This window comes from Hemiscyllium ocellatum, chromosome 15 (genome assembly GCF_020745735.1).
Source record: "Hemiscyllium ocellatum isolate sHemOce1 chromosome 15, sHemOce1.pat.X.cur, whole genome shotgun sequence".
NCBI classification, from domain to species: domain Eukaryota; kingdom Metazoa; phylum Chordata; class Chondrichthyes; order Orectolobiformes; family Hemiscylliidae; genus Hemiscyllium; species Hemiscyllium ocellatum.
The window spans coordinates 16,842,814-16,856,183 of record NC_083415.1 but is presented as its reverse complement, the minus strand read 5'-3'; the positions used below and the strand labels follow the sequence as shown (position 1 = coordinate 16,856,183).

Genomic DNA, 13,370 nt, shown 5'->3' with positions numbered 1-13,370 from the left:
TCTAAAAACTAATCCTCCACCACCACCCTCTGTCTTCTACCTTTGAGCCAGTTCTGTATCCAAATGGCTAGTTCTCCATGTATTCCATGAGATCTAACCTTGCCAATCAGTCTCCCATGGGGAACCTTGTTGTACACCTTACTGAGGCCCATATAGATCATATCTACTATCAATCTTCTTTGCTACTTCTTCAAAAAATTCAATCAAGTTTGTTTTTACAAATATATTAAGGACAAAAGAGTAACTAGGGAGAGAATAGGGCCCCTCAAAGATCAGCAAGGCAGCCTTTGTGTGGAGCCACAGAAAATGGGGGAGATACTAAATGATTATTTTGCATCAGTATTTACTGTGGAAAAGGATATGGAAGATACAGACTGTAGGGAAATAGATGGTGACATCTTGCAAAATGTCCAGATTACAGAGGAGGAAGTGTTGGATGTCTTGAAACTGTTAAAAGTGGATAAATCCCCAGGATCTGATCAGGTGCACCAGAAAACTCTGTGGGAAACTAAAGAAGTGATTGCTGGGCCTCTTGCTGAGATATTTGTATCATCGATACTCACAGATGAGGTGCCAGAAGACTAGAGGTTGGCAAATGTGGTGCCGCTGTTTAAGAAGGGCGGTAAAGACAAGCCAGGGAACTATAGACCAGTGAGCCTGACCTCAGTGGTGGGCAAGTTGTTGGAGGGAATCCTGAGGGACAGGACGTACATGTATTTGGATAGGCAAGGACTGCTTAGGGATAGTCAACATGGCTTTGTGTATGGGAAATTGTTGGAAAAACCCATCTGATTCACTAATGTCCTTGCGGAAAGGAAACTGCCATCTTTTATCTGATCTGTTCATCTGGGACTTTCCCTGACTCCAGTGACTTTTGAAAGATTACAACCAACGCCTCCACTATTTCCTTAGCCACCTCCCTCAGAACTCTAGGATATAGCACATCGGGGCCAGGAGATTTATCAATTTTTAGATCTTTTAGCTTTTCTTGCACTTTCACTTTTGAAATGGCTACCATACTCAGCACTGCCCCTTGACTCTCCTTATTTGTTGGGATATTATTCATGTCTTCCATTGTGAAGACTGACACAAAGTACTTATTAAGTTCTTCAGCTATTTCCTTATCTCCCAGCACTAGCCTTCCTGCATCAATTTGGAGTAACCCAATCACTACTTATGCCTCTTGTTTGTTTCTTTTGTATTGAAAGAAACTTTTACTATCATTTCTAATATTACTGTCTAGCTTACCTTCATATTTGATCCTCTCCTTCCTTATTTCTCTCTTTGTTATCCTCTGTTTGTTTTTGTCGTCTTCCCAATCTTCTAATTTCCCAGTGCTCCTGACCATTGTATAGACTCTCTCTGTTTCTTTGATACATTTCCTTTCTCAGCCATAATCATGTCCTCCCTCCCCACAACTCCCCACAACCCCTCCCCTCAGGTAATCTTCCTTTTCTTTGGGATGAACCTCTGTACTGTGTCCTCAATTACAACCAGAAACTCCTGCCATTGTTGCTCTACTGTCTTCCCCACTGGGCTCTGCTTTCAGTTAATTTTCGTCAGTTCCTCTTTCATGACCTTGTAGTTACCTTTATTCAACTGTAACACCATTACATCCGATTTTGCCTTCTCTCTTTCAAAGTGCAGACTGAACTCTACTATATTATGATCGCTGCCTTCTAAGTGTTCCCTTACTTTAAGATCTTTTATAAGTCTGGCTCATTACATAGCATTAAGTCCAGAAGAGCCTGCTCCCTTGTGGGCTCCATCACAAGCTGTTCCAATAAGCAATCCTGTAAGCATTCCATGAACAGAACCCAAGGTGGCATTTAGTTATAGGCATTGTCACAACTTTTCAAAATTTTACTGACAAGTGCACTAAATTGAACTACATAGAACATAGAACATAGAAGGATACAGCGCAGTACAGGCCCTTCGGCCCTCGATGTTGCGCCGACCGAATCCTACCTAACCTATACTAGCCCAATAACTTCCAAATGCCTATCCAATGCCCGCTTAAATGACCATAAAGAAGGAGAGTTCACCACTGATACGGGCAGGGCATTCCATGAACTCACAACCCGCTGTGTGAAGAATCTACCCCTAACATCGGTCCTATACCTACCACCCCTTAATTTAAAGCTATGTCCCCTAGTAACACCTGACTCCATTAGCGGTAAAAGGTTCTTAGTATCTACCCTATCTAAACCCCTAATCATCTTATACACTTCTATCAGATCTCCCCTAAACCTTCTCTTCTCCAATGAGAACAGCCCCAAGTGCCTCAGCCTTTCCTCATAAGATTTTCCTACCATTCCAGGCAACATCCTGGTAAACCTCCTCTGCACTCGTTCTATAGCTTCCACATCCTTCCTATAGTATGGCGACCAAAACTGCACACAATACTCCAGATGAGGCCGCACCAGAGTCTTATACAACTGCAACATGACCTCAGGACTCCGGAACTCAATTCCTCTGCCAATAAAGCCCAGTACACCATATGCCTTCCTCACAGCACTATTTACCTGGGTGGCAACTTTCAGAGATCTGTGTACATGGACACCAAGATCCCTCTGCTCATCCACACTACCAAGTAGCCTACCATTAGCCCAGTAATCCATCATCTTGTTATTCCTACCAAAGTGAACGACTTCGCACTTAGCTACATTGAATTCCATTTGCCACATTTCCGCCCAGCTCTGCAACTTATCTATATCCCGCTGTAACCTACCACTTCCTTCCTCACTATCCACAACTCCACCGACTTTTGTGTCATCCGCAAACTTGCTTACCCAGCTTTCAAGTCCTTCCTCTAGATCATTTATAAAGATAACAAAAAGCAATGGTCCCAAAACAGATCCTTGTGGTACACCGCTAGTAACTGCGCTCCAAGATGAACATAATCCATAAACTACTACCCTCTGTCTCCTTCCAGCCAGCCAATTCCTAATCCAAACCTCTAATGTATCCTCAATGCCATACCTCCGAAGTTTTAGCATTAGCCTACCATGGGGAACCTTATCGAACGCCTTACTAAAATCCATATACACAACATCTACTGCTTTACCCTCATCCACTTCCTTGGTCACCTTCTCAAAGAACTCAATAAGGTTTGTGAGGCACGACCTGCCCTTCACAAAACCATGCTGGCTATCCCTGATCACGTTATTCCTACCCAGATGTTCATAAATCTTATCCCTTACCATTCTCTCTAAGACTTTGCCCACCACTGAAGTCAGACTCACTGGCCTATAGTTGCTAGGGCTATCCCTACTCCCTTTCTTGAACAATGGGACCACATTCGCTATCCTCCAGTCCTCTGGTACTATTCCTGTTGACAACGACGACATAAAAATCCAGGCCAATGGCTCTGCTATCTCCTCCCTAGCTTCCCATAGGATCCTGGGGTAAATGCCATCAGGCCCAGGAGACTTATCTATATTCATCCTTTCCAATATTCCCAAAACCTCTTCCCTGCATATTTCCAGGGCATCCATTCTAATTATTTGTGATTCCATATTCACATCAGCAACAGTGTCCTGTTCCTGAGTGAATACTGATGAAAAGTACTGATTTAATGTCTCTCCAATCTCCTCCGCCTCCACACACAACTTCCCACTACTATCCTTGACTGGACCGATACCTACCCTAGTCATCCTTTTATTCTTGACATACCTATAGAAAGCCTTTGGGTTTTCCCTAATCCTACCAGCTAAAGACTTTTCATGTCCCCTTCTCGCTTCTCTTAGCTCCCTCTTTAGCTCCTTCCTGGCTACCTTATAACTCTCAATCGCCTCTACTGAACCTTCACGCCTCATCTTTACATATGCCGCCTTCTTCCCTTTCACAAGGGACTCCAATTCCTTACTAAACCACGGCTGCCTCACAAGGCCCTTTACACCATGCCTGACTGGTACATACCTATCGAGGACACGCAGTAGCTGCTCCTTGAACACTCCCCACATCTCATTAGTGTTCTTCTCTTGAAGCCTGTTTTTCCAATCCACACATCCTAAGTCATGCCTCACTGCATCATAATTTCCCTGCCCCCAGCTATAGCTCTTGCCCTGCGGCACACGATTATCCCTCTCCATCACTAAAGTAAAAGTCACCGAGTTGTGGTCACTGTCCCCGAAGTGCTCACCTACCTCCAAGTCTAACACCTGGCCTGGTTCATTACCTAGAACCAAATCCAATATAGCCTCCCCTCTTGTTGGCCTGTCGACATATTGTGTCAGGAAACCCTCCTGCACACATTGTACAAACACCGACCCATCTAATGAACTCGAGCTATAGCTCTCCCAGTCAATATCTGGGAAGTTAAAGTCCCCCATAACAACCACCCTGCTACCTTCACTCTTTTCCTGAATCATCCTCGCAATATTATCCTCTACTTCTCTAGGACTATTAGGAGGCCTGTAGAAAACACCTAACAGGGTGACCTCACCTTTCCTATTTCTAACCTCAGCCCAAACTACCTCAGATGGCAAGTCCTCTTCCATCGTCCATTCCACTGCTGTGATACTGTCTTTGACAAGTAATGCCACGCCTCCCCCTTTTTTACCCCCATGTCTGATCCTACTAAAACATTTGAACCCTGGAACGTGCAACAGCCATTCTTGTCCCTGTTCTACCCACGTCTCTGTAATGGCCACAACATCGAAGTCCCAGGTACCAACCCACGCTGCAAGTTCACCTACCTTATTCCTTATACTTCTGGCATTGAAGTATACACACTTCAATCCACCTTTCTGGTTACAGGCACCCTCCTGTAAAACTGCCACCAATTTTGTAGAATTCAAAATAAAGGGACTTCCATTAGGTTACCTTGTCCATGATCTACACTATAGGGCAATCTCAAGTTGAAATATCCGCAAATATTGTACTTTTAAAACCTGAGGAAATGCTAACTAAAATCTCAGGAAACTCTCGCCCTTCCCATATGGAATAGTAAGAGTTAATAATGAATCTAATGTTTGAACAAGTAAAAGCAATACTTTTACAAAGTAGCTAATAAGGAATCGGAATTAAATTTAATATATTACATAGTATGACAATACTACTTGGCGACATGGATTGTATTGGCAGGAGGTAAAACAGAATTCTTCAGCAATTACTGCTATAGTCAAAATGCTGATTGCGTGTACATCCTGGCAATTGTACTGACAATCAATCAACAGGCTTCACAGTTGTGTTGCATTATTCTAAAACAAAATAGACAAACAAACAGTCTTTCAATAATAAGTGACAGCCACATCCACAACATAAGAGCGATGCTGTATTTCGGTAAAACAAATCAGGGCAGGACTTTAATGGGAGGGTCCTGGGCAATGTTAGCGAACAAAAACACTTTGGGGTATAGGTTCATAGTTCCTTGAAAGTGGGGTCACAGGTAGGCTGGATAGTGAAGAAGGAGTTTGGTATGCTTGCCTTTATTAGTCAGTGCATTGCGTGCAGGAGTTGGGTGTCATGTTACGACTTACAGAACTTCAGTTAGGATCTGGATCAGTGGTGCTGGAAGAGCACAGCAGTTCAGGCAGCATCCAAAGTGCAGCGAAATCGACATTTCAGGCAATCAGTTAGGCCTTTTTTTGGAATACTGTGTTCACTTCTGGTCTCCCTGCTTTAGATTAGATGTTGGGGCTATTTTTCCCTGGAGCATCAGAGACTGAGGGTGACCTTACAGAGGTTTATGAAATCATGAGGGTGTGGATAAGGTAAACAGACAAGAACCTTTTCCCAGGGTACGTGAGTTCAAAACTAGAAGGTGAGAGAGGACAGATTTAAAAGGGTGCTAAGGGGCAAATATTTCATGCAGAGGGTGGTGCATGTATGAAATGAGCTGCCCGAGGAAGTGGTAAAATTGCAACATTTAAAAGATATCTGAATTAATATATGAATAATAAAGGTTTAGATAGATATAGGCCAAATGCTGACAAATGGGACCAAATTAACTTTGGATAGCTGATCAGATTGGACAAGTTAGACTAAAGGGTCTGTTTCAAAGCTGTACAACTCCATGAAATCTATAATTGGTCAGTATATTTATTTTAGATATTCATAGGCGATACAGGATCACAACTTAGACATTAAAGAGATTGTTAATGTGCAGCCACTTGCTGCGTGAGTCATTTCAAATTAGACCATAGATATCTACCAAACCAGTAGATGCAGACTCACTCTACAATCTGGGTGGGTCTCTGATTCATTCAGTTATCACCATCATTAAGACAACCTGTAAGACACAATTGTTTCTGGACTTTCCTTAAGAATGTTAGTATTTTCAGTTACCTCCCTTCCCAAATCAATATGGAATGCCAGCTATTTCTGGGTCCCAGCTGTTCCCAGGAGGGTGCTCGATGTTCTTATTCTTCACTTGTTACAGGGATGTGCAGTCACCTACGACATGCCGTCTGGCTTTGTGAATTCAGTTGGAGTCTTAGGACATGAACCCAAATCTGTCCATTCTGCAGACTAAAATCAGCATACCCCGCAGACAGTTCCTTATCATAAAGTACTGGAGGAGATTTAATCTTTGTTCGCCTTTACTTGGTTATCAGTGATTAGTATAGATTGACAGTGTCACCTAAAGCATCACCAATTCCAGTAACATTGAATTTTCCAGCTGGCAAAATCTAAGTGGATTCATGAATCCTATTATTTCATTTCTTTTCACTTCTTTTCTATGATGATCTTTGGAAAGATAACAGTGGACAAACAGATATAGAACAGTTAATTTCCTCCCTACTGAGATAATTAAATTATAATAGAAGCAGAAGGCATTGGGTTTCAGTACTTACCATGGCTGTCACAATCCTGCTGATATAAACAGGATCATTTCTGTGGGAGTAGTCCTCCTCCTGATTTTTCTTGAAGTTCAAGCTGTTATCCAGAACTTTCAAGCAAATATCCACAATACCATGTTCAAACTGAAAGCAAGAATCAACAATAAACTGTGCAGCAATAATGAGGATAAAATCAGAATTGATTAATTATGTGCGTCTGTTCGCGTGTCTATGCTTATTCTTCTCAACTACTTTTTCACTGAAGCTGACGAAAAAGAAAGTTAACTTCTTCAGTACCTGACCAAAATTCCAAGCCATGGTTGCAATGTGGTTCTTTGAACCTTGAAAGAGCAAACCCTGATCATTCAGTACATATTCCTTCCGTTGATTCTCATCGTCTAGGAAGACAGTATCATCTGAAAATTTGAAACAAGAATCTCGAGGAGGTTAGCCATTCCAGGAATACTTGCAGTTACTGACATTTGTGTCTGTAAACTTCAAAGGTAAAACAGATAGTAGGATGAGTCCCCTTTTGGAGCTGGATGTAGGCAATAACAGAAAGACAGGCAATCCAATTCAAATATCCAATATAAATAGTCATGGTAACCAAGCCTATGAGGGATACTTTGAGACTGACTGAGAGGAGTTTCTGGGGCATAGTTTTCATGAGCCATTGTAGAAGTCACAATAACTAACAAACAGTATAACAACTGCCAACATTAGTGAGTCAACCAACTTAATAACAGCTCCTACTGATGTTGATCAAACAAACACAAACTTATGGGCATGGAATACCCTTACAAGTTAAGGGAATTAGATGTTTTTCACTGCCCTTTCTCTTTAGGATCTTGATTTGAATCCAGTAATTACTGAATATTGTCCTGAACATAAAATGTTAATCATTCTGCACAATTTGAGAATCTGAAATTACAGAGGATGCCTAATCTTGAGACAAGAAACATACATAGAGATTCCTCCTCTGAGTTTGCAACTGAACCACTAAGGAGGGAAAGGATACTTCATCTGGCCCATACCAATGCTGATACTGGATGTACATCATAGCAAAAAGAATAATTGAAGGACGAAGAAAAATATTTTATTCCCCCAAATGGCCATTGCTTATCTCAATAAAGATTATCTCACTTTAAAATATGAGGAATAATACACAGAGGGCTGTAACCATACAATTGCTCGAAACCATTTTATTTAACGATTGATACATTCTCAAGAAATGTATCTTCATTGGACCTGAAACATTAACTCTGTTTCTTTCTCCACAAATGCTGCCAGATCTGCTCAGTTTCTCCAGCAATGCTTGCTTTTGTTTCAGATTTCCAGCAACCACAGGTCTTTGTTTTAGTACAACTATGAAACTCTCATTATAACTCAGCACATACGAACTAACAAGCTTTCCTATTTGCTCTCAGAATGTACATGTCTTCTGGATAACATAACACTTATGTATCACACAGCTCAGATGTTATGTTAGGATCTTTCAATAAGTATCATACCTGGGCACCATGGATTGAAGAGCACGATGATTTGTCCAAGGTCAAACCATGCAGATTGGCCTTGTGTTGTGCACTGCAATGTTAGAGTGTAAAGCCCGATCTTGGCATTGGCAGGTGAACATATGGACAGGGATAGCTTGCTCCCAACATTGCTTACAAGAGCAGCATTCCATTTATTTGCAACCAGTGTATTTGACAGCGACATCCGGGCTTTCGTTCCAGCTGTTTCTGAAGGTACCCAACCTGAAATAAAAGACAGAATTTTATTAACATTCAGAACATGAATTAGATTCTTAGCAGAAATGTCATCACTGTGAGTTTATCTTGTCATTAACTATTCAAAGGGATTTAGGTCTATGGTTAAATGTCAAAGCGTATGGTGCTGGAAAAGCACAGTCGGTCAGACAGCATCCAAGGAACAGGAGAGTCGACAATTCGGGCATAAGCCCTTCATCAGGAAGGGCCTAAGCCTGAAATGTCGACTCTCCTGTTCCTCGGATGCTGCCTGAATGGCTGTACTTTTCCAGCATCACACTGTTCAACTCTGATCTCCAGCATCTGCAGTCCTCACTTTCTCCTGTGGTCAAATGTGACTAAACTCATCAACTAATAATTCTAAGTTTTTATTATCGATGATTATTACCTCATAAATTATTTTCCTGTATAAATGCTTTACAAACCTTGTTTTTCATTTTTCCTTTATAACATTGTACATTCAATTTCCATTTTTCTCATGTTTCAATCAGACTGCAGGTAAGAGAGCAGATAGGTTATGAGCTTTCAGCCATCTGATCATCAGAAATTGAGAACTCAATACTGGCAAATTGCTGCAATATAATTCACTCATCAACTCTCTGCCTTGAATTTGAGAAAATGGTTTACCTCTGATCAAAGTCTGTTCTGACAACTTGGCTGCATTCACTGGTTTGTCATGTGAGATATAATGACCGTGAATTATTAAATGATTTTTGTTAAGTCACCTCAAATTAGTTTTATCTTTCTCATGAGATGTCTACCAGTAGCAGCTGTGGACCATTTTGTGATCTTCCTTTGAGAAAAAAAGTGAAAAGACATGGGCTAGCTATTTCTGATGTCACCCTGTAAAACTAGTTAGTTATTCTCCTGCTCCGTTCTCTCACTAATTTCAATAGATTTTTTCCAGTCAGGTACTTCTAAAATACATTGGCTTTGGCTCAGGGTGGTAGTTGCACCTTTGAGTCACACAATTGCAGGTTCAAGCCCTCCATCAGAGATTGGAGAAAATAATCTGCACTTTCAGAGATGTCATCTTTCAGATCGAGAACGGAGGCCTCATTTACCTCTCAAATGGGTGTAGGAGTCACAAGAAAGGCGTGAGCTAAACATCTGCTGTGATAACATCACCAGAAAAACAAACCAACCACTGTTGAACAATGGTACAATCAATTTAAATAAAATAAATTGCCATATTTCACAATTCTATTGAAATTAATACACTTGGGCAATGTTCAAAGCAAGAAAGGATCTTGCGATTTAAATGATGTGAACTAACAACACATTTTCAATGTACAGCAGAATCTGTCTTATAATAACATCATATAAAGTACAATTTTAATAGAGCAAGGCATTGCAAGGGGATCCACAGGAGTGTTTTGGACAACTTAGGATTTGCTTAGAAATAATGAACATTTACACATTAATGTTCGGCAGAAAAATGTCTTTCAGAAGTTAAATTAAAAAAAGTTTTTTGTCTCTACCAACAGGCTGACAGCTCTCAGACAATACTGCCCACAGTGTTAAGGGGGGGTAGTCAGTTTTCTTCAATTTAGTGACCAGGTCTTCCCTCACTAAAAGCTGTGATTTATGGCTCCAGCCATCAGAAGTGACCAGTGTGTTTATAAAGTGCCTTAAGCACTGAACCTCACAAAGGGAAAGACATGATTCTGCAAGCTGATTTATCTATCTTCTGCTCAATGGCTAATCTCCAGGATGAGGTACCAGAGGCCTACAAGATGCACTAACAAATCTGCTGAGGGACCTCAGGACCAGCTAATGGATCATTAAAGATACACTATCCAAAACTGAATTAAATTAAAGTCTAGATATCCAGAATGAAAATGTTTTTTGACTTTTGAAAAGTAGCACTCCAAAAATACCATTTCATGAGATACTCCACTATCTCCAAATGAATAACTTTTATCTGAGGTTCTGGTGAATCAGGAAACGTTTGAAGATTCAATTGAACTATTTAAATTAAAGTAGGCAGTTTTCTAGTGGAATGGCAAAATATCCTGCCTATACGTATCAGCAATTGTACTTGGTCAGTTGTGTCTCACCGAATGTGGAAATTCCTGTGGGCAAAATGGCCACTTTGTGTTTAGATGCAACAGTCTCCATAGATGGAAGCATTTACCTGCATTTGTGACAGTCACAGACACTTTGCATGTACCTGTCATGTTACTCTGTTGTTTCTCATCCTCCCAGGCTTTTTCAAATTACCTGCATTCTGAACTGAATACGAACACATTTTAATCTAATCTCAAATGTTGAAAGAGAATCCAGCTAGTCAAATTGTTATCTTAAATCTATCAATGCATAGGGTAAAACAGACCATCCATACTAAGATTCAGTCGAGTTCATCTTAAATCTAAGTAAGAAGATTCTGGTGCCACAGCCACCTGTCACCACAAGAGACAGACAGTCCCCATTTTATATCCTCAGCCCAACATTTTCATGATGTCCCTCAGTTTTTGCTAGAATGCTCAGGAGATTGGAATCCGTTCCACTCACAAACACAGCCACCACCGTTTTTATGGTGTGTGGGAAGTGGGACAGTGAATTAAAAGCAGGTCAGCATTTGTCAACCCGTGGTTCATGGAGACCAAGCCACGACTGCCTCCAGTCATGTCTTATTAACACCCACTAGGACGGGGGATCCAAGATGGCAGCGACCCAGCAAGTCTGAGTCTACAGTGCTCCTCCCAAGACTTGGGCAAAGTGGGTCACCCACCCCCACCACACTCACCAAATCATTTAAAATAGCTGTTTAATTTAATTAGTTGTTTAGTATTGAATTTAAACAATTTAATCTTCAGTTAAAATGACTAAAGGGAAGGGAGCCCACAGCTCTCAGCAAGCAGGAACCCCTCCCCCAACCTCTCCAACTGCAGAAGAGGCATCCGCAGCCGCCCCAGGGGACTTACTTACAGTGGTGAGCCGTGTGGAAATCATCTCCAAACTGGATGTGAAGATCAACACTTTTATTGAAGAATCCCGAAGTCGATGGGACTCACTCTCAGCCGCGCTGCAAAAGCACGACCGAGACATTAAGAAAATCGAGTGCCGAGTTGGAGGGGTGGAGCTAAAGGCCGTGACCTCCGAAACCACAGCACAATCGGCCGTGGATCGGGTCCGGACTCTCGAACAGCGAGTCCGGACCTTAGAGAACCACACTGACGACCTCGAAAATTGAGGTCGTCGAAAAAATATTCGTTTGCTGGGCCTTCCCGAACGGGAAGAGGAAGGCCAGCTTACAAGGTTCCTTGAACAGTGGCTTCCACAGCTGTTAAATCTGGAGGCTGGATCAGGCCAGATAAGGATAGAATGGGACTACTGGGTTGTAATACATGGGCCTGGCTCGAACCAACGCCCCGCCCAGTCCTGTTTCGGCTGCAGAGCTATAAGGAGAGGCAGATACTCCTAGAAGCTTCTAGAAATCTTGGAAAAGATCCCCAGGCCATGATCTATAAAGGAACCAAGATCATGTTATTCCAGGACTTTTCCCCAGCTCTGGTCCGAAAGAGGAAGGCATTCGATGAGGCGAAGAAGTGTTTAAGGGACTTAAATATTCAAAACTCCTTACGCTACCCAGCGACGCTACGTTTTAATCATGAAGGATCGTGTATAACTTCGGATTGCCGGAAAAGGCCAAGGAAATTTTGGACTCTCTTAGATAAATTGTAAGAGATAACGGATGTTGGTTTGCCTTCCCCCCACTCCAGTTTATATCCCTTTTTTTTAACATTACTGTTTAATATTATCTTGGGGGGGTGGGGAGAGGGATTTATTTGTTCTCTACTTAACAATTTTCTCCCCTCCTTGGGTTTTTTAAAATTATTATATATATATAGATAGACTGGGGGGGTCTAGTTAATGTTGGTGGGGGGAGGTGGTTACCTTATTCCGTTTTACCTCTGTCTCTAGGAGCGGGGTTGTTTTCCTTGTTATTTTGTATTAATATATTTAATTATTACTTGTTGAGGTTGTAATTTTATAGTTATATATGTTTATACATGGTATTAACTTTACCAAATATATCCAGTGTTGGTGGGGGTGTGTAGGGTGCTCACTGTTAACTCTAGCTCTGCAGTATATTTGAATTTTCCTCATCCTGTTGAGGAGTGCTTGGGTCAAGGGTGGGGCACTGGTTGGGAGAGGATACGATGGACCTTTGGAAAGGAAGTCATATCCCCTGGGAACAAAGGGGAAAATCTCCATTTAAATACTTTATTTTTTTTTATTTAGAAATAGTTTTTCATTACACTGTTGTGAGTGTATTAGAGAGTCTTTATTTTTGTGAATTTTATATGCTCTATGCTCAGGATGTTCTGGATAGGGTTTCCCTTCCCGAGGGGTCTCGGATTTGCCCGGACAATTATGGTTGATCAGTCGGTTAAGTGGTGCACCTGGAATGTCAAGGGGAGTAATTCGCCAGTCAAAAGGAAGAAAATATTATCAAATCTCAAGAAAGAAAGGGTTGATATAGCTCTCCTACAGGAGACACACTTGTTGGATAAAGAACACTTGAAATTACGACAGGGTGGATTTGATCAGGCCTTTTTTTCTTCTTTTAGCTCAAAAAGCAGGATAGTTGTTACTCTTATTCGAAAGAATTCCCCTTTCAAAATCCTAATTCATTTAAAAGACGAATCTGGACAATATATTCTGATTAAAGCCCTTATAAACGGAGAGGAATATGGGATTTTAAATTTGTATTGTCCCCCAGCAATCCTTTTAAATTTATAACGGAAGCCTTCTCAAAATTGATGGCTCTCGGTGCTTGTCATACAATTAAAGTCTCCCCCTATAATTGTAT

At 41.3% G+C, this 13,370-nt stretch overlaps 1 protein-coding gene across 1 annotated transcript in view; it reads right to left on the bottom strand.

Annotated features, from left to right (window-relative positions):
• The window catches only part of LOC132822897 (protein-glutamine gamma-glutamyltransferase 2-like), an 82,028-nt gene that overhangs the window by 47,244 nt on the left and 21,414 nt on the right, over positions 1–13,370 (bottom strand). Inside the window, exons 3-5 of the mRNA XM_060836292.1 lie at positions 8,297–8,539; positions 7,083–7,201; positions 6,801–6,929 (exon numbers count right to left, since the gene is read on the bottom strand). Coding sequence (XP_060692275.1) covers positions 6,801–6,929; positions 7,083–7,201; positions 8,297–8,539 — 491 coding nt within the window. The remainder of the gene's footprint in view (positions 1–6,800; positions 6,930–7,082; positions 7,202–8,296; positions 8,540–13,370) is intronic.